The sequence below is a fragment of the Lutra lutra genome, chromosome 16, assembly GCF_902655055.1.
Source record: "Lutra lutra chromosome 16, mLutLut1.2, whole genome shotgun sequence".
Classification (NCBI taxonomy): Eukaryota; Metazoa; Chordata; class Mammalia; order Carnivora; family Mustelidae; genus Lutra; species Lutra lutra.
In genome coordinates this window covers 1677821-1705764 of record NC_062293.1, presented here as the reverse complement: position 1 = coordinate 1705764, position 27944 = coordinate 1677821, and the positions used below count along the sequence as shown (strand labels likewise).

General features: G+C 62.2%; 1 protein-coding gene across 1 annotated transcript in view; it reads left to right on the top strand.

The window, feature by feature from the left end:
• Positions 1-27944, top strand: part of RPTOR (regulatory associated protein of MTOR complex 1) — a 315386-nt gene that overhangs the window by 285343 nt on the left and 2099 nt on the right. The window contains 9 exon segments of the mRNA XM_047708089.1: positions 7043-7148; positions 9580-9694; positions 11244-11368; positions 13289-13393; positions 23111-23217; positions 24595-24722; positions 26134-26220; positions 27094-27210; positions 27518-27647. Of these exon segments, the coding sequence (XP_047564045.1) occupies positions 7043-7148; positions 9580-9694; positions 11244-11368; positions 13289-13393; positions 23111-23217; positions 24595-24722; positions 26134-26220; positions 27094-27210; positions 27518-27647 (1020 nt within the window).

Genomic DNA, 27944 nt, shown 5'->3' with positions numbered 1-27944 from the left:
AGCGGCTTTTCCTGACATCTGAAACCGCTGTTCCGGCCGTCCACATTGCCGCAGGGAGAAGGACCATGGGTCAGCAAGCTCCTTCCCCCCTCAGGGCTGAGACGAGTGTGGTCCTCCAGGGTCTGGTTTCTTCTGGTCCGCGCGGGCCCTTGGGCTGGAGTTAAAGCTGGGCGCCTCCTGGGCACGCAGTCAGCACACGCTGAGCGGCTTCCTGAGCGCGGGCCGGGGGTTTTGCTCCCGTGCTGCTCGCATGCATGCCCGGAGCCAGCACCGCCCCCCTTTCCCCTGTGGCCACAGGTCCGCTGCCTTCGTGCCCTCTTCGTGCACCTGGAGTGTGTCCTGGAGGGCCCGCTGGGGGCGGTCCCGCACATCGCCGGCAGGGAGCCTGTGGCTCCCAGAGCATGGACACGGCCGTGGCCTGGAGAAGGAGCTTCCTGTGGGTGCGCCTCTGGCCTTTCAAACCGCGTAGCCCACGGGAGGCGGCCAGGAAGTCGTTGCATAAGCCCGGCCGTCTCGCTCAGACAGACTGTCGCGCGGCTGTGGCTCTAAGGGTCGAGCCCCGGTGTCCGGGTTGGAGGTGAAGCTCTGACCGGTTTTGTCCGCAGCTCCTGATGGCGGCTGAGACGGGAGGGTGGTCGAGGGCCTGGGAACGTCTCCTGCGTTAGTCAGAGACCCTTTCTAAACGTTATTGGAGGATGCGTTTTTATCTCATGGTGATTTTTTAAAAATTGTCCTTTTTCCAGGTCTCACCCCGAGGGTGTTCTTTTATTCATTATTTCATCATCTAATGGTGCGTGCGGGGGCGGCCGATGACCCGGGAGCTTTTTTGTTCGCCCGTCTCACGCGCAGACTAAGAATAGCTCAAGGCTAGGACTGTACCCCAGAAGTCCGAGCGCTAAGCCACGTCACAGGTCTGTGTGGGAAACTGAGCTAGCCACCAGAGAGCAGAACTGTCCCCAGCGTGCCCGTGCACCACCGCGGGGCCCCTCGTGCTCGGGCCACCCGGTACCCACCTGTGGTAGCCAGGCGCTTAATGCTTCCTGCCGCTTCAGGTCTGCGCGGCTGGAAAGACCGGTGTCTGGAGCGGGCCGCCCTGGGACACGGAGGACCCCGGCTGCCGTTTTCGTGCAGAAACTGACGAGCTGAGACAAACATTCAGATGGAAATGCGGGAGGCCCGGGGTGGCGCTGGGGACTAACAGTGTTGTAAAAGACAAGATAATTCAAAATTCAAAACCGATTTCAAACCCGCTGCCTAGTGGCAGGAAGGGGGACGGCATGGTGCTGGCTCAAGGACAGGCGCACGGAGAGTGGCCTCAAGCGGGAGCCCAGAGGCACACCACGCGGCGACACGCCGCAGCCGCAGACCGACGGCTTGGTGGAAATGGATGCGCTGCGTGACAGACGCCAACGACCAGAACTCACGCCGCACAGTGACGAGAGCGCAGATGGGCCTGCATCCGGGAGGGGAGATGAGTGTGTGGTCACAGCCGTCCAACAGAGAAAGACCGCTCCAGCTGCGGAAGTTTCCCTGGAAAATTTTACCCAAATTTAGGGAAAAAATAATACGAGTTCTTTATAATCTACTGCAGGAAATGAAAGGAGCCAACACCTCCCAGTTCACTGTCTGAGGGCAGCATTACGCAGATACCAAAACCAGTCAAAGACTTTAAAGAATAAAAACCCCACAAACCAGTGTCCTTCAGGAATGTGGTCTCCAAACCTCCAACATGATATTATCAGACCAAGTGCAGCGAAACATAAAATGGACAAGACGTTGCTGACCAAGCGGGGTCTGTCTCGAGAATGCCAAGCTGTACGTTGTGTTAAATTAACCGTCGTCGAGCGTTTCAGCAGACGGAAGAGAAACCCTCTCATCATCCTCGGAGCTGCAGGAAAAGGGTTTGACAGAATCAACGACGGCCCATAATGAAACTGTCCACAAACGAGGACCAGAAGTAAACTGCCTTCCCCGCACGCGCCCCTGCGGAACTCCCAGCTGCCGTTCTCACCAGCAAAAGACACGCTGTTTTGTTTCAAAACCAGAACTACGGCGAGGCCGTCTGACCTCCCGCTCCCGGTGCCCAGCCTGCCGGAGGGCGGCGTGCAGGTGGAAAGGTGAGAGCGCTCTGCTCACGCTGCGCTATGGTGTGTGCAGGAACCCCCAGGGCATCTGCTTAATGTCATAAGACGAGAGGAGCCGGTGAGACTGCAGGATACACGGTCATTATACCCAAACCTGTTGTATTTCTGCAGGAACTCGTGGAAATTGAAATTAAACCACTTATAATAACACCCCCAAAACATTACATACTTAACTCTGAATCTTCTTTTAAAAAAATACACATGAGACCCGACAGCTGAAAAATACAAAACAGCGATGAAGAAAATGCACGGAGGCCTGATGCGAGGCGCGCTCGGGGGCCGGAGCGCTCGGTGACCCAAAGGTGTCCGGTCTCCCTAACCTGGCACGCAGGTCAACGCCAGCCCACTCCATGTCCCAACGGGTTTTATTCTGATCAACAAGCCCGTTCTAAAAATTACAGGAAAAAGCAAAGAAGCTAAAGAAAGTTTTGTCACAGAACACAGTCGGAGGACCCGCACTGTGTGACCTCAAGAGGCCACTCAGCGTGGGCTGGGGAGGGCAGGCACGGGCTCTGGGGGGCAGGACGGAGCCCCGAGATGGAGCCGCAGCACATCCCATCGGGCTTCCACAAAGCCCCAGACGGAAGATGGTCTTTCAGCGTGGGGCGCTGCAGTGACTGGATGTCCGCTTGCCCAGAAGAAGACTGTCAGTCCATCTCCCACACCACATCCAGAAACCAACTCCAAGACCACCTCGTCCTGCCGTGAAACCTACAGCCAGGAAACTTCTAGAAGCCCCTTCTGGCCTGTGAGGCAATGGATCTTTGAAAAGCACAAGCTTTTCAAAAGACACAAGAAGAAAATGGGAGGTGGGTTTCGTCCTATTAACCGCTTTGTGAATGTCCCTGTTAACATGAAAACACGAGCCACAGCCTGGAGAAAAACATTGTAAAACCCACGTGTAACGCCAAGTCTTACATCCGAATAAGGAAGAACTCCCAGAGTTCCATACAGGACACAGCGCAATTAAAAACAACAGACAGAAGGTTGGCCAAGGCCATTTCCCGAAAAGGTTTGCAGACAACGAAGGAGCACGGACGAGGCGAGTGCAGTTAAGACAGGAGGTCATGGGGGGCACGAGCTGCCACAGGAGATAGCAGCGCCTCCGCACGATGGCGAACGTCTCAGACCGGTCAAGCCAGGTGCTGACGAGGGGCACCAAGCCCCTGGGATGCCCCCGTGTGCAGAGGACGAGTATCGCGGACACTCTAGAGACGTGTGGCCCCTTCCTGTAAAGCTGAGCACACACTGACCCGGGACCCAGCACCCCCGCTGGACGGGCGCTCCCCCGGGAGCAGTGGGAACCTGAGTGCGCTGGTCTCTAGCGGTCTCGTTCATGATCACCGAAAACCCGACAGAAGCCAGGCGTCCTTCCCCTGGTGCGTGAGCGGTGAGGGGCCACATAGGGAACCACCAGTCACCTGAGAAGGTTTTCCGGATAAATGGTTCGCGCCCAACGTTGCCAAACCTCGAGCGTTAGCACTCACTGAACAAACCAGATACGAGGACTGCACGCCGCGAGCCCATATACCTGACACTCCGGAAAAGCCAAATCAGAAGGGCTGGGCGGCTGACCCCAGAGGGACATGGAGCGGGGCCGGGCTCTGTTCTCCACCAGGAGAGGCGGGTGACCTGCAGGGGGACTCCATCTCCGCCAGCCTGACACTTTGCAGGGAGTGTCATTGGAGGACAAAGGCGTTCGCGTCTGGCCCCGGTACGCTCAGGGCACCCGGGCCTCACCTCGGTGCTGCCCACCAGCGGCACCAATGCAGAGCAGGCCTGGCCGAATCACAGAGGTGCTGTGTCGCCAGGATCCACTGCTTCTCTGTGCGCCGGAGCCCACCTCCTCATTTGTTTCCGCACGACCGGAAAAATCACAGGACGTGTTGGGGTGAGGTGCTGCGTTGTGTCGTCAGAAGGGGCCTCGTCTGTGGGTCTGAGCCTGTACCTCACGTTGGCAGCCTTCCCAGGCGCTGTCTCCCCTTTTGCCTTCGGGGGACCCACTGATCCTTGCCCCAATTGTTCCAGGGCCAGCCCAGACCGGAGGCCCCCGCCCCCACATCTCTGGGAGGCATCAGGGTGGGAAATGGTTTCCGTGTAGAGGCCAGGAGCTGCTGGGACCGAGGTGTCACGGCCCTAGTCATGCAGACGGCTCCGCACCCACACCCGCCCGCCCTGCCACTCCGTCTCCATGGTTCTTAGTGGACTGTCCACAGACGGTGCCTGCCGCAGTTACAGAGCTGGGTGCAGGTCAGACCATCCCCGATGAGCTCAGCATGCCCGTGGGGGCAGACACAGTGGACACCAGTGGACGCTGCTGCACTGGGAGCATCACACTCCTGTCAGAAGAGCACAGGGATGTGACAGGGCCCAGGCGGGGGTGGGGGCGGCCTGCATGTCCACAACCTTCTTACCTGTCCCTACTGCCACTGCCTTGTGTCCTTTGGAGCCCCCAGGTCTGTCCCTGGGCCCCCGGTCCTCGGCCTGCACAAGTGGCACCTGGGCCCTGGGGCATGTGCATCCAGGAGCTCCATGCCTGTCCTGCCCGTCCTGCCCAGAGCACCTTCTGCGCTTCCGCCGGCACGTTCCCGCAGAGACCAGGGTCCATGAGAGACCAGGGTCTCTGCCGTCAGGCGCCCTCCATTCTCGGTCATTTCCTTTCTGGTTTCCAGGTTGTCACAAACAAAACCAACCATTAGAAACCTGGGCTCGGGGCGCCTGGGTGGCTCAGTGGATTCAAGCCTCTGCCTTCGGCTCGGGTCATGATCCCAGGGTCCTGGGGTCGAGCCCTGCATCGGGCTCTCTGCTCCGCGAAGGGCCTGCTTCCTCCTCTCTCTCTGCCGGCCTCCCTGCCTACTTGTGATCTCTCCTTCTGTCAAATGAATAAATAAAATCTTAAAAAAAAAAAAAAAAGAAACCTGGGCTCTACCACGTCTGCCCCTGGGGGTTATGTCCAGCCCAAGGAGCGTTCTGTGAAGGCTGACACCGTCTCCGTGTCGTCTCCATGTTTGGATGTCCCTGTTGTGGCTGTTGCTGTTTTGTTCAGGGTGGGGTTGTGATTTTTTTTTTTTAAAGATTTTATTTATTTATTTGTCAGAGAGAGAGCGAGCGAGCACAGGCAGACAGAGCGGCAGGCAGAGGCAGAGGGAGAAGCAGGCTCCCCACAGAACAAGGAGCCCGATGCGGGACTCGATCCCAGGACGCTGGGATCATGACCTGAGCCGAAGGCAGCGGCTTAACCAACTGAGCCACCCAGGCGTCCCTGGGGTTGTGATTTTTAAGGAAAAGATAGGAGCAGAGCACAGACATGCTGGCCAGAGAGAGCCGAAGGCCCCAGCACGAGGTCGGGCGGTTCGTGTTTGTAACGGACGGCACGGAGCATTCCTGGCGCGGACCGAGACCTGTGCCGCCGTGCTCATGTCGCAGCCGCCCCGAGCGGGACCTGGGCTCCTGTCTGCATGCGGACCTGTCCTTGCACAGCCGTGCCTGCACAGGAGATCACGTGCATGGCCACGCTCACTGGCCGGCAGCCGGTGGTCTCTCCAGAAGACGAGACAGACGGTAAACACCGAGTGGGCTGTCGGCGCCCGTGCACTCTGTTCTCGCCGACCGCGGGCTAGTCACGGTCAGCTCAGCTCTCGGCTCAGCCGGTGGGGCTGCTTCATTTCTCTCATGTCTCGGGACCTCACAGACCCGGGCTTTGGAGCAGGGAGTCCGAGTCCATCTAGTTTCTTGGGGACGTGCGAGGATTAAGGAAATGCTCCGCTACTGCACAAGGAGACTGTGGTCCTGGCTTCTTGGCCAGCGGCGGGCCTCTCGCGGACACCCACGTGCACACACGGGCCTTCCTGTCAAGGAGCGGAGAGCGGGCCGGTTTGTGGAGCCCCTGCTTCGTTCAGGGGACGTGGGCTCAGCGCACGACGCCGTGGCTCGGCCGGGAGAGTGCAGGGTTCTCGGGAGCTCATGGGAAGCTGAGCAGTGCGGCTCGTTCGTGACGACCCCTCGTGGGGTCCACAGGCTTCCCCCTGTGCCGTGTCCAGTCAGGCCCTTCTGTTGCTGCCCTAACGCCCTTTCTGTTAAGCGAGAAGCCCTGGTTCTCCGCATCAGAGAAGGAACGTGGGCAAAAGTCCCAGAGCACATCCCCCTTCTTTTCAGCGCGCTCAGGCCGACAGGCACGTCCTGCAGAATCCCGCTGGTTCCTTCTCCCAGAGTCTCCTTGTCTGCTTCGGAAGTGGCCGCCCAGCTGCCCCTGTCAGGGCACTGGGCTCCTAGGAGTAGACAGTGCATGACCCTCCAGGACTGGGGTGTCCCTGAGTCTCCACTGCCGTCCACCCTGGCACTCCGTCAGCCCCTGGACCCTGCGGTCCCGCCGGTCATACTCTGTACCTCCCGGCGGGCAGCGGGTGCTCTGGCCAGACCCGAGAACCCGGACTTTCTTTCGGGCACAGGGTCAGTACTTGGAGACACGGCGGGTTTGGGTCCAGAGCTCCACAGTAAACGAGTCGGCGCGTGCGTGTAAAAGTCACATTCGCCCTACGCTCCGTCCGCCGAGCGCGCAGCAGCACGGCGGCTAAAGCAGCGTGTAGACGAGTGGACAGACAGCTCGCGGCTAAGGGAGGCCGGCCGTCCCATGGGCTTTCCGAGTCACAGTCCCTGACCCCAGACCCCATAACAAACGTACTGACAGCGAGCAGTGTGAGGTGCTGTGAGAGTCACTGAAGCGTGACCAGGGACCCGGAGGGAGCAGGGGCTGCTGGGAAGGCGTTACCCACGGGCGAGCGGGGCGCAGGGTGGCCGCAGACCTCCCGTTAGGACAGGCGCAGCGTCTGTGAGGCGCACTGACACACGGCGCTGTAGCCATTCCCGCCGAGGCTCACGCTGTGTTTTTGTTGTTGAAGATCCCGGAGGAGCACGACCTGGAGAGTCAGATCCGCAAGGAGCGCGAGTGGCGGTTTCTCCGCAACACGCAGGTCAGACAGCAGGCGCGGCAGCTCATCCAGAAGGGTAAGCCGCCCGGATTCGTGGGGGGGGTCTCCGAGGGCCCTCAGTGACGCAGGCGCCCGCCCGCCGTGGTGCGGGGTGCAGACGGGGTCCTGAGGCTGGGGGTGCGCCCTGGGCCCCAGGACCCCCCGAGTGCCCTCTGCCATTCTTCCCCAAGGGAAGCCCCGGCTGGTGGCTGGTGGCCTCTCATGGGCACGTGGCTGGGGTGTTTTGCCGTTTCCAGAGGGGAAGGAGCGAGCGCCCCACCCCCCTCCCCGTGCTCTCTCTGGGGACACAAGACAGGCATGAGGCCCTGGTCGTGTCCAGCTGGTCCCCACCTGTCCCCGGGACAATCACTTTCTGTCAACCAAAGCTGCACTTGGGCCAGTTTCCAAACCTGTGACCAGATTTGCTGAGACACGCCAGACTGCCCCTGTGCGTGCCCCCAGCCTCACCCGTGTGGAGGCGGCCTCAGAGGGGCTGCGGTCAGGGCTGGGCCACACGCCCGGGGCACGAGGCAGGGAGGGAGGGGCGGTCTCAGGCCTCTATCGCGTGGTGGGGTCAGGGACAGGGATGCCAGGCAGCCTCTCCCCTCCTTCTCTCTCCGGGGACGGGCCGCCATAAGGGCCCAGCCCCTGTGGCTGACTCAGTCCCGTGGTCCTGGGTGCACAGAGACGGGTGCGATCACATCTCCTGGGGAGCCAGACGGTGGACCGACGCTGCCCGGCCCCTGCCCAGAGCAGGAAGTCACGGGCTCTCGGCCATTCTGCTGATGGACTGTTTTGACCTTGCCTCTCTGTCCTCTACAGTTGTGACGATTTTCAAGTTGGGGCTAAGGGCCCACGAGGCAGGCTGTCCCTGCAGACATGCGGGGCTGGGCAGCCACAGCCGGCACGCCCCGTGCCCCTGAGCACACAGGCGGCGACGCTAGAGGCCACTAACGTGCCCTGCCGGCCGTGTTGCGTGCTCCCCGCAAACTGCCTTGGGGCCGTGTTTCGTTAGCATGTGCAGTTACTTCTGCCGAAAACTAATCTCAGCTACTCATAACTCCGTGCCTCTGTGCGGGGCTGCTGGCAGCTCTAGTGTCCCGGAATTGGGTGTCTGCTGCCCCTGCAGTCACCACGTGAATGCGTGGCCAGGGCCTGCTGCAGCCACGGCTGCCTTCTCCGGGAGAGAACCGGCCGGCGCGGGGGGCGGACGGAGCTGGGTGCTCTAGAAGCAGCTGGCTCTCCAGACAAAACAAGTGACTCCTCGTAAACCAGTCAGGAGTTCTCTTCTCCAGTCTTTGTGGGAAGAAGATGCCTCCTTGTTAGAACACAGTAAGGGCAGCGCCTGACGCCGCTGCTAGAGACGTCAGCTGGTGGGACTTGGAGATGGAGCAGTCTGTGCGGTGGCCCCAGCCACCAGAGACGGGGACGCTGGTGACACCACGGTCCCCCTCTGCACTCCGCCTGCAGCATTCTGTCTGAGAGCCGCTGTGCACCCGGGAGGGACGGGAAGGGGCCTGTAGGTCAGCCAGGTGACCTGTGCCCAGCGTCACCCCAGCCACCTTGGCGAGCAGAACCCGTGTTGTCACGTATGCACAGTGCACCCTAACCTGGGACCCAGGTGTCCCCAGCATCTCCCAGTATCCCGCAGTCTAGACCTCCCCACAGAAACCCACGGCCCAGGGTGAGGGCCACTCCGGGGAAGAGCGTCACTGCTGCGGGCACAGCCTCTGGGGCCTCTTTGCCGCTGTCACACTGCCCTCAACCTTGTTGTCAGGTGGTTCCCAGTGTTTGCTGTTGTAATGCGGGGGAGGGGGATGAAGGACCGAAACCATCGTGAAGCCAGCGCCAGCACGCTCCAGAGTACCGGGGGCAGCAGGCACCCGAGGCCACCACGTCATGGGGTGCCAGATCAGCCACGTATCCACCAGCCACCGGAGGCGCATCTGAGCCTGCCTTGACCTTGGCTTTTTTTAGCCTCTTCTGTTTCTCTAAAACAGGCTCCTTCAAAGCCCCAGGGGCTCCTTCCCCGGGGCTGGTGTGTGGGGCCCATCCGGTTCCCCTGTGATCTGTGGTGATTCAGGGCCCCCCTCCCAAGGGCTGAGGGGCCCCCGGGTTTGGCTGCGCACGTGCCTGAGGCTGCCACCCAGGGCTAAGCCAGAAGCCGCTGCCCTTGGCTTTCTTCACCAGCCCGGCCCGTCGCGCTGCTCTGAGCTCGGCTCGGGAGTCCTTGCGCGTGCGAGTTGACAAGCGCCGACCGAGAACTCGCCGTGTGTCTGCCTCACTCTGGGGAATGTGGGGGGACCCTGAGGTCGAGGAGCCAGACCCTCGTCCGACCCCCTGCTTGGCCTGTGTGTCCCCGGCAGCCTCCCGGGTCCCTGGACAGGAGACGCGGCCTCGGCCCCAGTGGCGTGACATCGGCCCCGGGCGCCGGACGCTGAGGCCCGTCGCTGTGTCTCTTCGGGCAGGTATCGCAAAACTGGACGACCAGATCTTTCTGAACAGGAACCCCGGCGTCCCCTCCGTGGTCAAGTTCCACCCCTTTACGCCGTGTGTGGCCGTGGCTGACAAAGACAGCATCTGGTAGGCAGGGTGCCCGCAACAGCCACAAGCCCTCTGGGGGGCAGACGGGGCCGGGCTCGGGAACGCGCAGAGGAATGGGCGGGTGGGGACGGGCACTCCGGTGTCACGGGCTCCCCAAAACCACACCGAGCCGGAGACGCACCTACAAGGGCCTCACTCCTGCTACCTCCTGTGGGGCGCGTAGACACTGACTTTAACTCAAAGTAGGCCTCGCCCTGTTTCCGTGGAGAACATAACCGCATCGCGGGGGACGACATCTGGGGTGTTCTCACCTCTGTTCCTCCTCTTTGCTTTATCCTGCAAAATGCACAGAAATTCAGCGCCGTAACCGTGTGTAAGCGCGCTGTTCGGGGGCACCAGGAGCATTCACAAGGCCACGTAGCTGCCACCATCCGCCTCCAGAGCTCTCTCTGTCCTGTAAAACTGAAGCTGTCCCCATCGGTCCCTAAGCCCGCCTTACGCTCCCCGGCGCCAGCCATCCGCTGTCTGTCCCGAGTTTGAGGCCCCAGTGACCTCACCTGCCCTGTGTGTCCGGCCCCTCCCACTGAGCACAAGGCCCTTGAGGTCTGTGGCAGGTGTCATAATGTCCCCCTTGCGCAGGCCAGGTGACAGCCCGTGTGTGGACAGACCATGCTTTATCATCCATCCAGCAATGGACACGTGGGTCATTTCCACATTTGTTTTTTCAATATGTTCATATGGTCAGGCTCTGCTTTTATTTTGTAAAACATATGTCCAGTTTTAACTTAGAAGAAGGCAAAACATAAAACAGAACGAAGTCTGCCTTGATGATATATTGGGTTTGATTTTGTTAGAAAAGGAAGTGGATGTAAATCACAGCAGCAGAGTCTTAGAGATCTGCCCCCGAGTGGCTTCTACCCGATGCCAGAGGACCTCGGTTTTATCTCGGATTCGGGTCTGCTCTGAAACACACATCTCTTTCTTTATATTTTTAACAGGTCTTTTTTTTTTTTTTTTTGAAGATTTTATTTATTCATTTGACAGACAGAGATCACAAGCAGGCAGAGAGGCAGGCAGAGAGAGAGGGAGGGAAGCAGGCTCCCCGCTGAGCAGAGAGCCCGATGCGGGGCTCGATCCCAGGACCCTGGGATCATGACCTGAGCCGAAGGCAGAGGCTTAACCCACTGAGCCCCCAGGCGCCCCAACAGTTCCCTTTAAAATAAAAGCGAATCTTCATTAAGGCTTCTGCGGGCGAGTGAAATTAGGACCGTGATATGCAATGTTGTTCATTTGCTCGGGGTCTCCCAGACACATGTGCTCTTTCGCTATGTACCTGTGTCATTATCACAGTCGTCCCCCCATTGGTGGCTTGAATGTGGGCGGACGGATGTCTCAGCACACCCAGCAGTGGGACTCCGGGCCCCGTGGTACCCCCGTGACGGACCCCCTGGACACACAGGCTGCTTGTCCACATCCTGCCAGAGCTCGTGGCTCATGAGAGTGGACGCCCTGGCAGGCATGAGGGGGAATCGCCCTGTGGCTTTGGTTTGCATTTCCCTGACGACTGATCTTCTCTCCTTCCCTGAAGTTTCTGGGACTGGGAGAAAGGGGAGAAGCTGGACTACTTCCACAACGGGAACCCTCGGTACACCAGGGTCACGGCCATGGAGTACCTGAACGGCCAGGACTGCTCGCTGCTGCTCACGGCCACAGGTGAGTGTGGTGTGCGGGGCCGGGCCCCGGGCCCCAAACCCAGCGTGGGGACCCCGCACGTCTTCACACACAGCCTTTTCTGACCCTGAGCGTTGCTCTGGCAGAGGGCACCGGCTGCGGTGAAACGCACCATCACGGAAGAGGTGGGAGGTTTCCGACAAAGCAGGCTTCACCCGCAGACAACAGGGCCAGCAGGTGACCGGTGCCTGGCAGTGTCCAGGGACCCCCGGCCCTCCCCTGACCAGGAAGGCCCCGTCAGCCTCTTCCTGTGGCCTCTACGATGCTCTTGGAGGCGAGGCTGAAGGGAGAAGGGGTCCCAAGCACAGAGGATGACGGCAGCAGGTGCTGCCTCGGCTCCCCAGGGGTCTCTGGCCCTCCCCACTGTGCCACCGTGCGTCCGGCTCCCCTGTGGGCCAGGCTCCTGCCTCCTGGCGGGCCGCTGCCAGTGCTGGGCCTCACCCTTGCTTTCTGGGTCTGGAATGTCTCCACTTCACCCCTCCCTGCCACAGGCTTCCCAGTGAGCCACTCCGGGGGACAGCGTCTCCTTTAGCCATTTGAAGACAAGACCTCACTGTCTGTGGGGGGTGAGACGTCACCACTGGCCTAACTGCATCTCCTTCGGGGATGACAGGCCCTGGGGTGGGACTGGCGGGAAGGGAGAATGGGGATGCACGAGGCAAGAAGAGGGCAAAGGTGGCCGTGCAGGCTGCTCCCGCGGTGCCTGCCCCGCCCCATCCTGCCCTGGGCCCGGCCCTAACTGTCCTGGGCATGTTCCCATCATGGCCTGCCCTGGCCCGTCCTATCCTCTCCCTGGGCCTGGCCCGTCTTATCCTGGGCATGTCCCTGGCCTGGCCGGACCTGGCCCTGTCCCTGGCCTGTGTTAGGCCTGAGCTCCTGAGCCATCAACATGGTTGAGCTGACTGCACTGGGCGGGCTGCCTCCCCCTCTTCAGAGCATTCCTGGGCCCTGCTGTGTCCGTGGGGAAAGGTCCTGCTGGTGGCCTCTCTCCCAGGCAGCGCCTGCTCAGGACCAGATGAAGTCAAGCCACAGCAGTTGCTTCCGCTGCAGGTGTGAGAGTGAAGGAGCGGCCCGGCACCCGGGGCAGTGGGGGGCCAGGACGGCTCCGCGGACTGTAGGACAGGTCACACTGAGCACCTCTGAGCGCCAGGGGGGTGGGGAGAGAGTGATTTCCTGGCACAGCGGGCGCAGGAGCGGGTCCGCAGGGGGTTGTGGTGGAGGAGCACAAGGGCTTGGGGTCCAGACCAGGAAAAGTTCACAGTCACAGAGGCCAGGGGCAGGACGGGTGTCAGCAGGCCCAAGTGACCTCATCCTCCGTCTGTGCTGTGAGGCGAGTGGTCATAGCCCAGGTTGGGGGGTGCCGAAGAACACACGTGAGGGCTAGCACGTCAGAGAGCAGGGCTGGGCTGGGCTGTGAGCACCGCCGGGGGGGTGGATACGGGGCGAGGCCACTCGCTCACGCTGCTCAGGCTCACAGGAGAGCACGAGGGCTCTGTGCTGAGGGTCATGGGGGGCGGGTGGGAGGCGGCCAGCCCACCTCCTCATGTGGGGAGCCTGTGGGCCACATACTGAGGGCCCACCTGTGTGGAGCAGACAGGAAGGGGTGCCACGGAAGGCCTGGCTTTTTGCCGAGAACATCACTGGAGGGAAGGGGGGCTGCCTGGGCTCAGAGGTCGAGGGTAGTGTTCCCTCAGCGCCCCTGCTGCGGCTTCCCCCGTGATGGGAGGATGCCCGGGAGGAGACGGACCTCCCAGGAACAGCCCCGCTGCTGCTGCGTTGGGCCGCCTCACAGAGACCGCGTGGTCTCCTGTCTCGTGGCACGGCACCTGTCACCCAGGGGGCTCCTCCACACGCCCCCGCGGCCAGGCCCGTGTTCTCACCTCCTGCTCTTCTCTCCCCAAGATGACGGCGCCATCAGAGTCTGGAAGAACTTCGCAGATTTGGAAAAGAACCCAGAGATGGTGACTGCTTGGCAGGGGCTCTCGGACATGTTGCCGACAACCAGAGGTGGGTCCTCCTGGGGGCTCAGCCGCCACATCCCCCTTGGGGGGCTCCCCCCAGGCCACCTTCCTAGTGCCAAGACCATAAGCCAGCTGGCCTCCTTGCCCCCGTGGCCATGGCCCGCCTGAGGCGCGCCCCTGCCCCACCTCCCCGTTGGCACGGCCCATGGCTGGGAGAGGACCTGCGCTCTGTGCTTCATTCTGGAGGGATTCCCTGAGGGCAGGACAGTGCCCCGCAGGTGGGTGTGCCGGCCGGTGGTGGAGGCCGAGGACGCTGGCCCCGCCCGCACGGGGCCCACAGAGGGTCTCTGGGAGCTGAGCTGAGCAGACGTGGCCGCGGCGCAGCTGACCAGCTGTGTGTGCTGCCCGTGGGGTGGGTCCACACGCCGCCCCGCAGGCCGGTCGTCCGGGGGCTGGAGCAGGATCTGGACCGGCAGCTCGTCTCCTCCGAGGGCCCGCTGTGTTGCTGCTGCATGTTGGCAGTGTTTCCGGTCTTGGTTCCCGAGAAGCCCAGCTGTGGGGATCGGGGTCCTTGTCACTAAATGGACAGGGAAAGCGACTCCGTCCTCCTGCCCCTGCATGGCCGGCCTGGCCTTGCTGCGACTTTGTGCACTTCCCACACGGCCCCGTCTGTGTCCTGTCATCGCGTGGCTGTGCTCGTCATAGCCAGTCATCTCCGTGGCTCCTGCTCTTCCCTCCGTCCCAGCACCTGTCCCGAGGAGTCACTGCCCCTGGGAGGTGACCTCACGAGGGAAAGGCCCCCAACCCCAGCACGGGCGGCTCCGGGCAGAAAGCTCTTTGTGGGCTGCTTTACAATGTCGCTGTTTTTAAATTGTCTTTGGAATAAAACAGTCATCCACGTCTGTCCCCCACCCCTCCTAAAGCCCCAGCATGGCCACCTCCGTGTGGCCTGGGCCCTTCAGCCCAGGTCCCATGACGAAGCGACAATCACCATGTCCTTCCACTGTGGTCTCAGTGTTCCCGAATTAGAGCAAAGGCTTGTCTCCCCCTCGGACCCCATTGCCTCCCACTGTGCCGGCAGCTCTGCCATCCCATGATGCCCCGTGGCACCCGACCCTGACCCGGGCACTCGTGCTCGCTGCTTGCTCTGCTGGTGCTGACCATGAAGACGAGGCTTCTGGTTCTTCACTTCCCACTGCCGTCCAGCAGGTGACACCCCCCAGGCCCTAGCCACCCCTCCAGCCCCTGCACACAGAGCCAGAGACCCCTGTGTGGACGTGGCAGGGGCTCAGGGCCAGGCCAGAGGACGGGAGAGCGGGAGCCCTCCGATGGCTTGGGGTACATTGTTTCCCAATTCATTTTGCAACCACCACCTCTCTGCCCCCAAACGATGCGGGTGTGGTTTCCAGACCCCAAGAACTGTCTCACCCACGACGCCGCTTCCTTTGCTTCAGCCAGGGTGAGGGACGCCAGGGCGCATGGCTCACGGGTGTGGTGGGGGGTCTAACTGGGAGCAGAGGAAGCAGGGCCGAGGGGACGATCTGGGTTCGAGGCACCCCTCCACTTATTCCTGCCCGTCAGGAAACCCCACGTGTCACTTGGGGTGCGGAGAGCCGCTCCTGGCCCCAGCTGTCCACTGCAGGCCTGACTGGCTAGTGGGTTCCACAGGTGTCCACATGCATGTCCTACTGGTCCCGCCCCTCCCCCAGGTTTTCGGAAATCTCCCCAGGAGAGGCGGAGTTGGGAAGGGGCCAGGAGCAGCAGGCAAGGGTCTAGCCTCCCGGTCTTTATCAGTAAGTCGGAGGAGGGGGCTGGGGGGCACCCCGATTCTCCGCCGAGGAGGGGGCTGGGGGGCACCCCGATTCTCCGCCGCTACAGAGCCACGGTTTGGTCCTGTCCTCTGCCTTGTAGCCAGGCAGCCATGGGCTTAGCAAATGGTTATTTCCTTTGCTCTTCCTGAGACACTGGAAGGATGAGAGGGGTGGGAAGCCCAGGGGGACAGCTGCTCTACAGGTCAGGACAGAACGGGCCCAGGTGCTCCTGGCCACAGCCACCCTGACTGGGACTCCCGTCTTGGGATCTAAGCTCTGTAGCCAAGAGTCACGTCTGCTGGCATTCCGGCCCTCGTGCCAACCACTAGTCACCTTGTGCCTGTTGGCCGCTGGCTTCCTTCCCTGCCCGGCCCGAACCCAGTCCTGGCCTCTGACACGACAGCCAGCCGAGGTCTGGGTTGCAACCCTAGGGAGACACGTAAAGAGACACGGAGTGAGGCTACCACAAGCCACTCCCATGGCCACTGCTCTTCAATGTCTGGGGCACGCACCGCAGCACGAGGCAGGACCCTTCTGAGTGCTGGCCGTGGTCTGGGGGACCTACCCCGCTCCAGGTCACCACACAGGTGCGCAAAGCCACCCACCCCACACGGGGCTCCAGCCGGGCCTACGAGCTGTCTGCAGAGACACGCCGGCCTACCGCATCCACCAGCCATGAGACGCGTGCCTGGGAACGTCCTCGAAGAACACCCGCGCCCCCAGGGAACTCGGGGTGACCAGGCGGCTAGAGCACCGCCAGCTGGGAAGGCCCTCACTCCGCGGCCAGATCCACTCTGACCGCTCACTGGAGGTCGGAATCCGCAGTCTGTGAGGAGGAGGCGCCATTTCTCACGGGAGGCAGGTGAACCGGGAGCAGGGTCCGTGTGCCCTCGGCCTGCGGTCCCTCTGGCTGACATGTGCACACACGCACACCCTTGGGCGCACTCACGTGCACACAGACACCCACCGCGTGCGCATGTCCTGAGGTAGAACCAGGTGGGCCCCCTCAGTGCTCCTCCGCCCCCGTCCCCCCACTGGTGGAGCTGCCAGGCAGCTCCTGCTATTGGCCACACTGGCCCCGTGCCCTTCTGGCCCCCGAGCCGCCCGAGCCGACGGCACCTTCGCCCTCAGAAGCCCCCGGGGTCGGCCGCAGCGGACTTCGTGGCGGCACTGACGAGCGCTCGGGCACTTGGAAGTTCTCGTGGCACAGGTGGCTGGGTTTTGCGATGTGCCAAAGCCCCTTCCGATTCCCAAAAACCCTGGTAATTGAGTTTCCTCATCTGTCGGGTCCATATTGGGCGAGGTCAGCCCCTGCGGTTGGGACCGTGGCACCCTGTGGCCTGGGCTGCCCCCACCTGCCCCTCCCCTGCTTCTTTGTACTTGAGTGCTCTTCCTGCCCTTTGGGGTTGCGTGACTGCTGAGTAGCCCCATGTGAAACCTGTGATCCCTGTGTCCGCGGAGGTCTGGCCTGAGAGGCCTCAGTGTGTCCCGACCGCCGTAAGCAGGGACAGGAGTGCCTTCTCTCTTCCCTGAGACCGCCCTGGCGGCGGTGGGATCCCGCCTGGCCTCTCTCCTGAACTGGTGGCTTTTGTTCTCACACCCATGGAGTTCTTTGGGGCCGTCAGACGGTTAGGGCTGTGACTTTGCATATCTGTCCCATGCACACCGTCCCCTCCCATCTAAAAGAGCATCAGCCAGCGGGCGTGCAGAGGTTACAGGACGAGTCAGGTAGCTGTGGAAGGCGCTGGGAAGAAGTTGGAAGGAAAGCCGTTGAGAGGAAGCTCCCTCGGGTCTGAGGCCTCGTGGTTGCACCTCCTGGGCCCCTTTATCCCAAACATGGGGACTTGCGTCCCGCGGGCTCGGGACCTTATCCCTCCCCTCTGCTGCGCTGCCTTGCTGGGGGCTCCTGCAGCTCTCAAGGACGGTGCTCTGCAGGCGGCGGCGCTGGGCTGGCCTCGGTCAGGACGGAGGATGACCCGACAGCACCCCCTGGAGGCAGGGTGTGGCCACTACCGCCTCCCGGACCCCCAGACGCAGCTCTGCAGGCCGGACACCAGGAAGAGCATTTCGGTTTCATGAAAGCAGAGAAGTTCCAGATCGAGACTGGTTTTTCCACCTAAACTTTTGAACAATCATTTTTTTTTCAGAATTTAATCAGAACTTTCTTAAAGCATCTGTCTCCACCTGAAAAACCCATATATAAGCTTCAGAGCCAGCAGAACTCCCACACGTGGCTGGCCGTGGACACAGAGCTGTCGAGCCGGGTTAGCAAACGGAAAACCTGAACGATCCCAACTGACCGTCGCTTTTCTCTCGTAATGTCCACCTGTGGGTACCTCATGAAGAAACGGGGCTCGCAGACCCAGACGCACATGTGACCCTGACCTGTGACTCACGGGGTCAGGTCTAAGCGCGGAGAGCCTTTGTCCTGGCCTGTGTCTCACAGCCCTTTGCAGGAGCTGGTTGCGTTCTCCGCAGGGGGGCAGACGAGGCCGTGGGTCTGGGGGCCCCTGAGCTGCCACAGCGAGGGGTTGAGGAGCTGAGAACGAAAAGGGCCTTCAGATCTCAGACTCACGGTTCAGTGTCTTGTGAACCATTCTGGGAGCTCATTGTCTGTGTGAAGGCTCTGGAGAGGAAGCACCAGACAACAGGAGACAGGCTTCTGCTCTTCCAGAAGGAGAAATGACAGGGTCACCGTCTCTGGAGACCTAGAGAAAAGCCAGAGGACCACCTTCCACGGATGGAGCTGGGGAAGGCGAGAGGCCGGACGGCGCCTGGTTTAGCCGTTTCAGCTGCTTGGGGGTTCGTTGGGGTTGCTGCTGTGGACAGAACCCGGGACGGGACAAGGCTGGGGCCCTTCTGCACCTCAGCACCCCCGAGATCCAAGAACACATCGTCCCGCCTGGTGCGTGTGAACGGCGACATCAGCCTTGGGTCTTTGGCGTTAAGATTCATCAGCTGGGAGCAGCTCGGAAGCCGGCTGAGGGCCACGGGAGAGCCATGATGGCTCCGGCAGAGGCGCCTTGAGCCGGGTGCTCCTGGAGCTGCTGCCCAGCCTGTGCTCGGTGTGCGCCAGAGCAGGAGCTGATGGCGGCTCCAGTTCCTCCAGCAGCGCAGCAGACCTAGAATCCGGAGTGGGCGGGACACAGACGGGAGCCCCCGCGGTGCAGGCCTTCACGGGGCCGGACGCCACAGGGAGGCTCAGCATGGACGTCCCGGAAGAGAGAATGGGAACACCTGGCCACAGGCCCGAGGTTCTCCCCTGCGCCAGGGGACAGGCCCCTCCGCCTCAGAGCTCCAGAACTACAGCTCCCCTGGGTCTGCCTCAGGTTGGGGGCGGCAGGTCCCCAGGTTCAGTCCACATGACCGGGTCCTCGGCGGGCGGTCTGGACTGGCCGCGGTGTTACAGGGATCCAGACTGTTAACGCATTTGTCCGTTTCCACCGTTTACTGGGCTGGGATGCTCTGGCGTCTCAGAGCCGCATGTCCCAGGTACCGTAACCCGTCTCTGCCGCACGGATCTACGTCGTAAGGAAGAAGTCCCCTCTGGCCAGGTTCCAGATTGGGTGGTGCGCCGGGGCCTGGACCCAGGGTAAAGTCAGGCAAGATTAGGGGTCTGCATCTTGGGGAAGTGCCCACCCCGCCCCACCGTGGATAGGGGGGGTCAACCATCCCAAACCATCCCAGGAATGTGGAAGGTGGTCATGTGTGCTCTGGGGTATTGTAGTTTGCTGGGCTGGCTTGAGTCCTCAGCTTTTTTTTTTTTTTTTTTTAAAGATTTTATTTATTTACTTGACAGAGATCACAAGTAGGCAGAGAGGCAGGCAGAGAGAGGGGCGGAAGCAGGCTCCCTGATGAGCAGAGAGCCCGATGTGGGGCTCCATCCCAGGACCCTGAGATCATGACCTGAGCAGAAGGCAGAGGCTTTAACTCACTCAGCCACCCAGGCACCCCAAGTTCTCAGCTTTTTTTTTTTTTAAAGATTTTATTTATTTATTTATTTGACAGAGAGATCACAAGTAGACGGAGAGGCAGGCAGAGAGAGAGAGAGAGAGGGAAGCAGGCTCCCTGCTGAGCAGAGAGCCCGATGCGGGACTCGATCCCAGGACCCCAAGATCGTGACCTGAGCCGAAGGCAGCGGCTTAACCCACTGAGCCACCCAGGCGCCCAAGTTCTCAGCTTTTTAAAAAACCTCCCTGAGGCTGTACGCAGAGCCGGCACAGGGTGGCCTACAGCACGGACACCCCCGGCCATACACAGAGCCTGCATCAGCCCCGGGGGGGACACACCCCACCAGCTGGCCGAGAGACCCTGGGGCCCAAGGGGATGACCTCTTCCTGTTGGTTGAGGGTTCCTAGACCCTCGTGTAGAAGCATCCCGTGCAGAACACTCTGGGGCTTGAGCTCTCCCGTCCATGCCCGCTGTGGCCTCCTCTGGAGCAGGACCACCACGTGCCTGTGTTCCAGATCAGGAAACTGGCGTTGATGAGGGACAGCGCCTTCCTGGCACCAGAGGCTCCACGTCCAGAGCTGTCCCTCTGTGCTGTGTGTCTCAGGGTCACAGGGTCAGAGAATATGGCTCTCACCACATTTCAGGCCCTTGTGCGTCCTCTCTGGGGTCTCGTTCGTCTGTCCCCGCAAGCGTGTGTGTCCCTAGTCCGGTGCACGGGACACAGGAGGACGCAGCCGGCCAAAGTACGCATTACACGGTTGGCTTTCCGGTCCTCTGACCACAGCACTTGCTACTTTCAGCCGGAACGGGCTCGGCGTCCCAGAGTCCGGAGCTCACAAGGAGCCAGAGCTCGCGCGCACTTCGCTCCCGCTGCACCCGATGGAGGCGCTGAGGCCTGGGGTCCCCACACCCAGCTCCCTGCGCCCGAGAGCGTCCTCAGAGCAGTGATGAAGTCAGAACAAGAGCGTCAGAGCCGGCCCTGGCCCGGGTGGGCTCCCGTGAGGAAAACGCCGCAGGAAGGAGGCTGCCCCCCGCCTCTTCGCTCGGGCCCGGGTTGGCCGCCCAGAGCAAACCGGAGCAAGCCCTCATGGCTCACCCCCGGTGCAGGGCCACTGCGTAACCTCTCCACTTGTCCCCGTGACCCCAGACTATGGGACCGAGACATGGACACCATCGTCCAGATGCCCTCTGGCCTCCATGCTCACTGACTGCCCGGCTCCTAAGTCCCCGGCGGGGCTGACGCTGACACCAGGCAGCCAGCCAGGGACGGCTGAACGCACAGGCGGTGTGCTGTCTGCCGCGGCGGCCGCCCCATGCGTCCACACCTCCGGGGGCCCACATGCTCTGCAGCCGCGTGGACGGTACACACGTCCCCGCCCGGAGAGAGCCTTGTCAGCAGCCTGTCCCAGCTCTGTCACTGGGACAGGCTGGGAGCCCTGGCACCCGTGCTCCCATCCGCTGCTCCCCCAAGGCCACGGCCTACAGGCTGACGTCTAGGGTCTGTGGTCTGACCACAGCACTTTGGACTTGGGAATTCGCCTGTTCTTAAAGAAGACCCTCACAGAATCCGTACCAAGCAGATGACTTGGAGTTTTACACGTTACAAAGAACGCTCCTTAAGGCTGGAGCCACTGCAGGAAACCTGGGCCTCACCTTGACCTGGGGCCGGAGGACATGTAGGTTTTCCCGAGGCCAGCTGGACACAGACCGGCAGACGTAACTACCCCCATGTGACCAACTCGTGCCTGTCCAGCTTCATTGTTTTCCTGGGTCACACCTGACCTTTCAGTCCCATTTAGACTTGGGTCTTTGGGGCCTCGACCAAACTTCCGTTTGAGCCCGGTGTGTCCCCATGGTGGAGGCTTGTCCGTGTCCCACATACGAGGCTGTGTGCCGCCTGGCTATGTGTGTGTCCCTGCCCCGTGGTGCCAGGCCGTCCATCCCTCGTCACATCTGCTTGCTTCTCTGCTGCGTCAGCGGCTCCAGAGCCTCACAGAGGCACGGGGTCTGTCTCCCTCCCTAGCCCGTGGAGGGAGTGGCCCCTGGGACACCGGCTGGGGCAACTGCCCGGGCATCCCAGCAGGGCCGGCCCAGGACCACCCTCAGGGTCCCTCGGCTGGTTCCCCAAGGGCTGCCACTTTGAGTGATGCCGTGGGCCACCTGCCTGCCACTGCTCTAGGGTCCTGACTCCAAAGGTGACGTGCTGAGGGGCCCAGGATTGACGGGAGCCACCAAAGGGCCCAGGTCAGAAGTCGTGCTCTCTGTCCTCAATGTTAGCAAATACGTCAAGCCCCGGGAAACATGGGGTCAGGAACAGTGGGGCTTCAGACACTCCTTCCCCCGGGGTTGGGGGCCCTCAGCACCCACCTGCCTCCCTCCCTCCTGGGTCAGAGAGCTTCCTGCACAGTCACCCCCCACATTGTGAACACCCCGCCCCGTCTTGTCTGCTCCTCCCCACCGCTGGCCATGTCTGCACACTCGGTGTGGCCCCCTGGCATGGGGGGGGTCGTGTCCTGGCACAGAGCGGCCAGTAGGGACCGCCCCAGGGGCCCTGTGTCCACATCCAGGAGGTGACTATTTGGTCAAGAAGACCCCATCCATCTGCATGAGAATATTCCAGAACATTCTCATCCACCAGAAGGAAACCCTATGCCCACGGGTTCAGTGTCTCCCTGCAGAGGAAGACTTCCACAGCTGGGCCAAGTTGTCCACACTTAGATGTCTCTCCAGGGCCCAGCATTGCTCGTGGGGGAACCTAGGGGGTAGCCCGGGGTTTGGAAGGGAGACTGGGGCCTGGAGGGAGATCCGCCACCCAAAAAGAACAAAGTAGAAGAGAACAAGGCGTTATGGGGTCTGGCCTGAGAGGCCTGGAGAACAGGGTGCCCAGGGCCACGGGGGCCGCAGAGCAGCAGAAATGAGCTTGACAAGTGTGACCAAAGAAACATACAAATGAGGTCATCACGTAAGTGATAGAACAGGAGAGATCTTGGTGGCACAGTGCAGATCACAGTACATGCGTCTGTGGAGGAAGAAGAGCGGGAACACCAGTGGCCGCGGGGTCTGGGGGAGCCCACTGTGGGGGTCTCTGCCGCGGCTGCAGGTGCGGCCTTGCCTGGGGACCCTGACCGCCCCCCCCCCCCCCCCCCCCCGCAAGTGCACACCGGCCTCGAGAAGAGGTTGCCGCTCCAGCCAAGGTGTGTGGAGTCAGGGAATGGATAAATGCTAAGTGGTCCACCGGACCCCAGCCTGTGGGGCAGGAGGAGTCGGCACGGTGTGGCCTGGAAGGGGAACGCGGGTTCCTAGAAAACACGCCCCATATAAAATTGGTGGCATCGGCGGAAACCATCCTGGTGTGTGGACAGGGGTGCCTGGGCGGGGGACGCGCACAGCCCGGTGTGGGAAGGTGCCCGCGGCCTGGGGACGGTCCAGCCGGGATCAGAGGAGGCAAGTAAGGCTTTCACTGGTCTGAAGTCTTGCTTCCTTTCAAAAGAACGAAAGGAGGGAAGTGCCAGCTGCTGATCTCGGTGGTGGGTACGGGACCTCTCCTGGATATCTAAAGCGTAGACTGGCTTGACTAGACCGTCCGTGAGGTTGTCACGCCACTGTTAGGAACGCTGCAGTCACCCCACGCGTTCCTGGCGTGGGCCTCATGCCCGGCGGGCTCTCCTCGGCCTCTGCAGAGCTCCTGCGCAGCCCCGAGAAACTGCGTGCTCAAGCCTTGACGTGGCCGAGAGCAGTGTCGCCATGCCTGCCATGAAGTTGCACAGCTGCCCACTGTGCCCAGGACGATGGGCATTTTGAACCAACAGTCCTAGGACGGTGCTGTCCCAGCAGCAGATTTCTGGGCGGGGCGGGGATCCAGGGACCCCAGACTGCCAACCTGGAGCTCCCGTGGGGTTGGGGACCGGGCTGTGGCTGGGGTGGCAAGGCACTCCATGGTGCTGAGTGGCTGCCTGGGACAGGGTCCCGAGTTGACGGCGGAATGGTCTGTGTCTGTCCAGGAGCTGGGATGGTGGTGGACTGGGAGCAGGAGACCGGCCTCCTCATGAGCTCAGGGGACGTGCGTATCGTCCGGATCTGGGACACGGACCGGGAGATGAAGGTGCAGGTAACCGCAGCCCCCACCCGGCCTCCCGGCTCTGCTGCCCCCCCCAGACAGGCCCCTGTCCCGGAGAAGTGAGAGTGGGGGTCGTGGGCCTTCACGCCATCAGGCGCTAATTACCTCTCACGGCCCATTTATCGCGACACTTTGACCCTGTATCACAGCATGATTAAGCCTATGCTAATCCTAATTGTTTCCAAAAGTATTTTACCCATGCAAATTAGGGACTATCAGGAAGCAGCAGAGTGAACACATTTTAAATTGGAATGGTGAATTATTTGCGTGCTTCTTAAAGCATCTTTTATTTCCAGTTTTAATCAGCAGAGCAAGGACAGAATTGGTTTTGACAGAGGCATCCTGGAAGGGGTCGTAGGGCTGCAGACAGCTGGGGACCACCGAGGTTTTGGGTGGTGGTGCTGGCTGTGGCTTGAGGCCCAGGAGCTCCGCCCTCCTGGCCTCCCGCCAAGCCCCCAGGCACACAGGCACCCAGCGGAGGAGGACGGGCCCAGGTCGAACTGGAAGGGCTGGGGATGGGGAGCCGACGTGAGGCGGGGACACAGCTGTCTGAGCTGCCACAGCCTGAGCAGAGGCGACCTCCCTCTGCCCTGTGCTCGGGTCCTACAACGGCACGGTCAGCCTGTGTCACGCGTCTGGGGCCTAGAGATGGCCAGTCCCTGCCGCCCTCCAGTGCAGTGGGGACACCTGATGCCGGCAGCCCCTACGCAGGAGCCCATCCCCTGGCTCTTGTCTTCAGCTCGGCTGCCCGGGGGTCGTCCCTGGCCCCTGGCCCCCGGCCCCCGGCCCCCTTCAAGCCTCGGAGCAGGCTGTGTGTCCAGAGGTGCGGCTGCCGTCCTCGTCCTGATGCCTCTTCAACGGACCAGGAGCCACATGTGTGGGATTTCTTCCCCGGGCGCCCGATAGCAGCAAAGCCCTAATGAGGGGAAAGTGCTTTCCTTCTTGTGGTCCCTTTAGTCCCATGCGCTCTCCTACCCGGCATCCCTCACCCCTGCATTTACGGCCCCAGCAGGAGCCAGGGAGGCAGTTACAGAGGCAGAGATCCTAGACCCCCTCCTGAACCAATTAGGAGGATCCGCTCCTACCAGAATGTGTTTTGTCTTCCTTTGGGGAAAAAGGGAGACACTGGAAAGTTTAATTGGTACCAAAAGCCGGTTCCCAGAGTCGTGTGCTGGCTGCAGCCCTGGGGACGGGGGACTGGCTCTTGGGTGGGTGTGGCCTGACTCACTCGGGTCCCCTGTGGGCCCCTCGGACTCTCTGGGCCTTCCAAGCCTTCTCTGGTGCAGAAGGCAGGGGTCCCATGCTGGGGTGTTGGCATGACCGGCCGCTGTTGGGGGCCCATACCACAGTCCCTGTGTCCACACCCAGGACATCCCCACGGGCGCTGATAGCTGCGTGACAAGCCTGTCCTGTGACTCCCACCGCTCTCTCATCGTGGCTGGCCTTGGCGATGGCTCCATCCGCGTCTATGACCGGAGGATGGCCCTCAGCGAATGGTAATCTGCCCCCCCGGCCCCAGCACCCTCCAGACAAGGTACTCCTGTTGCTGCCAGGTCTCTGGGCCCAGACAGAGTGAGCCTCCCGCAGCCCACTGGGCACCACCCCCCACCAAGGCCACATTTCCACAGCACATGGAGGGGGAAAACGAGCAGGGCAGGGGCCTGGCAAGATACCGCCCTCCCTGAGCTCAGTTTCCCTCCTGTGCATGGTAGGCAGCCAAGAAGACAGTGTCAGGGAGTCCCCGCGTGGGCCCTTTGCTGTGCTGAGCGACATGCGTGTTGTGGCTGTTCCGGGCTCTGGGGGCAAGTCCTAGGCCGGGGGCCAGGTGGAGCCAGGCACTGGGGGGCAAGTGCTGTTACCTGTGGGCAGGTGAGGTGCTTGGGTCCAGCCGGTGGTCACTCACCCGGGCCCCAGGGCTGATAAATGATAGTGTCATCTCTGGCCACGGCCTGACCAGGCCTGGCCTTCAGGGGTGAGGAAGGGGCAAACGGGCAGGTGCCGGACGTGGAGCTGAAGGAAGCCCGTGGGACGAACCGCTGGGCGGGCTGTTTGCTGCTGAGGCCCTGGTGCTGGGCCCGACGTCCGGCGGGGTCTCCCAGGACAGACCCGAGGCTGGACCGGTGCCGGCTGGGCCTGCACACGCCCTGCAGGTTCTCTGCAGAAGGGTCCCCACAGAGAACAGGCAGCACCCCCAGAAAGCCGCCATCGTGTGTGGGGAGCGGGGTTTCCTTCTGGGCTGGCCGTGAGCACACGGAAACCCGCTCGTGGCGCGCTTTGAAAGGGTGAGTTTTCTCTCCATCAAGACGTCGTCTTGGCTACCCTGAGCAGGCAGTGAAGTCCCAGATTGCCCAGAAAGAGCCGAGGGTCATGGAGTGGCCCTGAGGGTACGGCTGGGGTCCCCTGGTGCTGAGGCAGCGACACAGGCACCCGCGCACCCCAGCTATGACTCGTGGCTTGCCGTGTGCGGCACGTCCTCTGCACCAGGGACCTCTGCTTCAGCTGCCCCTTGGTTGGGGTTCTCACTCCTGACCCTTAGTGTCGTGGGCTGGGAGCTGCACGGTCCAAGGCCCTGTCCAGGGGCTCTGGGGCGGCTCTGCCGTGCTCCCAACATGACGGCGAAGGGGGGGTGGAGGCCACTGCCCCCCCCCCAAGGGAGCAGACCCTGAGGGCTTTACATAAACATTCAAAATGAAGTCACACCCTCGGCTTCTTAGCTCCTGTCCGGTGCTGTGTGTGCCAGCGGCCGGCCTGCTGACCCCCACCCCTGCCCAGGCAGCCTGCTGTCCGCCTCCCCTGCAGCTGGTCGGCCCGCTGTCCCGTCCCCTGCAGCTGGCCAGCCCATTGTCCCCTCCCCCGCCCAGGCCGCTGTCCAGGCTCTGACCCCGTCCTTCCCCCTGACCCCCGCAGCCGCGTCATGACGTACCGGGAGCACACGGCCTGGGTGGTGAAGGCCTACCTCCAGAAGCACCCCGAGGGCCACATCATGAGTGTGAGGTAATGAGCACAGAATATTTATGAGACATTTTGCTGTAAAAACATTATTTTCTCCTCCATTTAAAATATGTCTTTGGTATTTGAACAGCCGGGAAAGGATGGCATTTCCGGGCAGTAATTAACCTGTGCTTGGGGACTGGCCAGAAAGGTCAGGGCCTGTGGAAGGGCAGGGACACGTCGGTCCCCCGTTGGAGAGCCCCGCAGCAGCGGCAGGCGGCCGGCTCGGCGGCGGCTGCAGGGTGTGCGCGGGAGGGGGCGGGCGTCTTCCGGCCCTTTCCTGTGGGACCACTGCGTGGGGCGGTCGTCTGCCGTGAATCCGTTTCTCCCGCTCACTTGCCCGTTAAAGGGACAGCCGATGCCAGTGACCGTCACAGAGCCACCGTTTCTTCAGAGATGCTCTGTCCCTTGTTTGTAGCACAAAAACAGGACATAGCTCTTAGAACAACACCCGCCAGGGACCAAGGGCACGAAAGATGGCCTCCAGGGGCGACTCGCAGCCTCCCGGCCTCCTGCCCGCCCGCCCCCCTCCCATCCTGTAACTGCAGCCCAGCTGCACAGAATCCCGTCCGGGGCTGCAGATGAAACCAGTAACTCACGCCCCCCCCCCCGCCCCCGGGCCCCTACTTGCTGCGGCCTCGCGCCATGGAGGCAGGGCCTTTCCTGGCTCTGGGGAGGAGGCCGGGGGGCTCGGTGGCAGGCCTGGTCGCTGCGGCCGGTGCGGCGGGCTCCTGCTGTGCTCAGCCGCCTCGCTGGTCACTCGGGGCCGGCCTTGGCCTTGAGCAGTGCATGCGCACCTGGGCCCCTGACCTCGTGAGGCCAGCCCTCGGGGGCCGGCCTGCCCCAGCCTCGCCAGCAGCTCTCCTTTCCCGGCAGCGTCAACGGGGACGTACGCTTCTTCGACCCTCGGATGCCCGAGTCTGTGAATGTCCTTCAGATCGTGAAGGGGCTCACGGCCCTCGACATCCACCCTCAAGCAAACCTGATCGCCTGGTAGGTGCCGCCCCTAAGAGAAAATGAGGGGCCTTTGCTGCCCCGACCATCTCAGAGCACCCGAAGTCAGCCCCGGGTGTCCACGTGACCGCAGGCAATACCCCCGGCCTGGGAGCGGGAGCTCTGCGGAGCCACGTCGCTGTGGGATGGCGGGTGGGTGATGGGCGGGCAGGTCAGCCCCGTGTCCGGGACAGTGCCCCAGTGAGAGGACGCGCCTGCCTCCCCCCTGCGCTGAGCTGCCCCCACCACCCCCCCATGCTTCATCCCTGGGCCGGCGGCCGGCTCACCCCCGACCCCCTGTGCGCAGCGGCTCCATGAACCAGTTCACGGCGGTCTACAGCGGGAGCGGGGAGCTGGTCAGCCACATCAAGTACTACGACGGCTTCATGGGCCAGCGCGTCGGCGCCATCAGCTGTCTGGCCTTCCACCCGCACTGGGTCTGTGCCTGCCCGCGCCCGGGCGGAGGGGCCGCAGGGGGGTGCGGGGGGCTCGGGAGGGCTGGGGGGGCACAGGAGCCACGGGCAGGGGGCTACAGCCAGCCCCCACGCACCCCACAGGCGGCAGGCAGGGCACCCTAGGCTTCTTCCTCCCCGTGTCCAAGAACAAGATCTTGTCAGGTCCTCGGCCACCCCAAGCAGCCTCCGGGAACAGCCCAGATGCCCCGTCGGCCAGGGAGTCCTGGGCTGCGCAGACAGGAGACAGCCCCCCTTTTCCTGTCACCCTTCGCCTCTGCC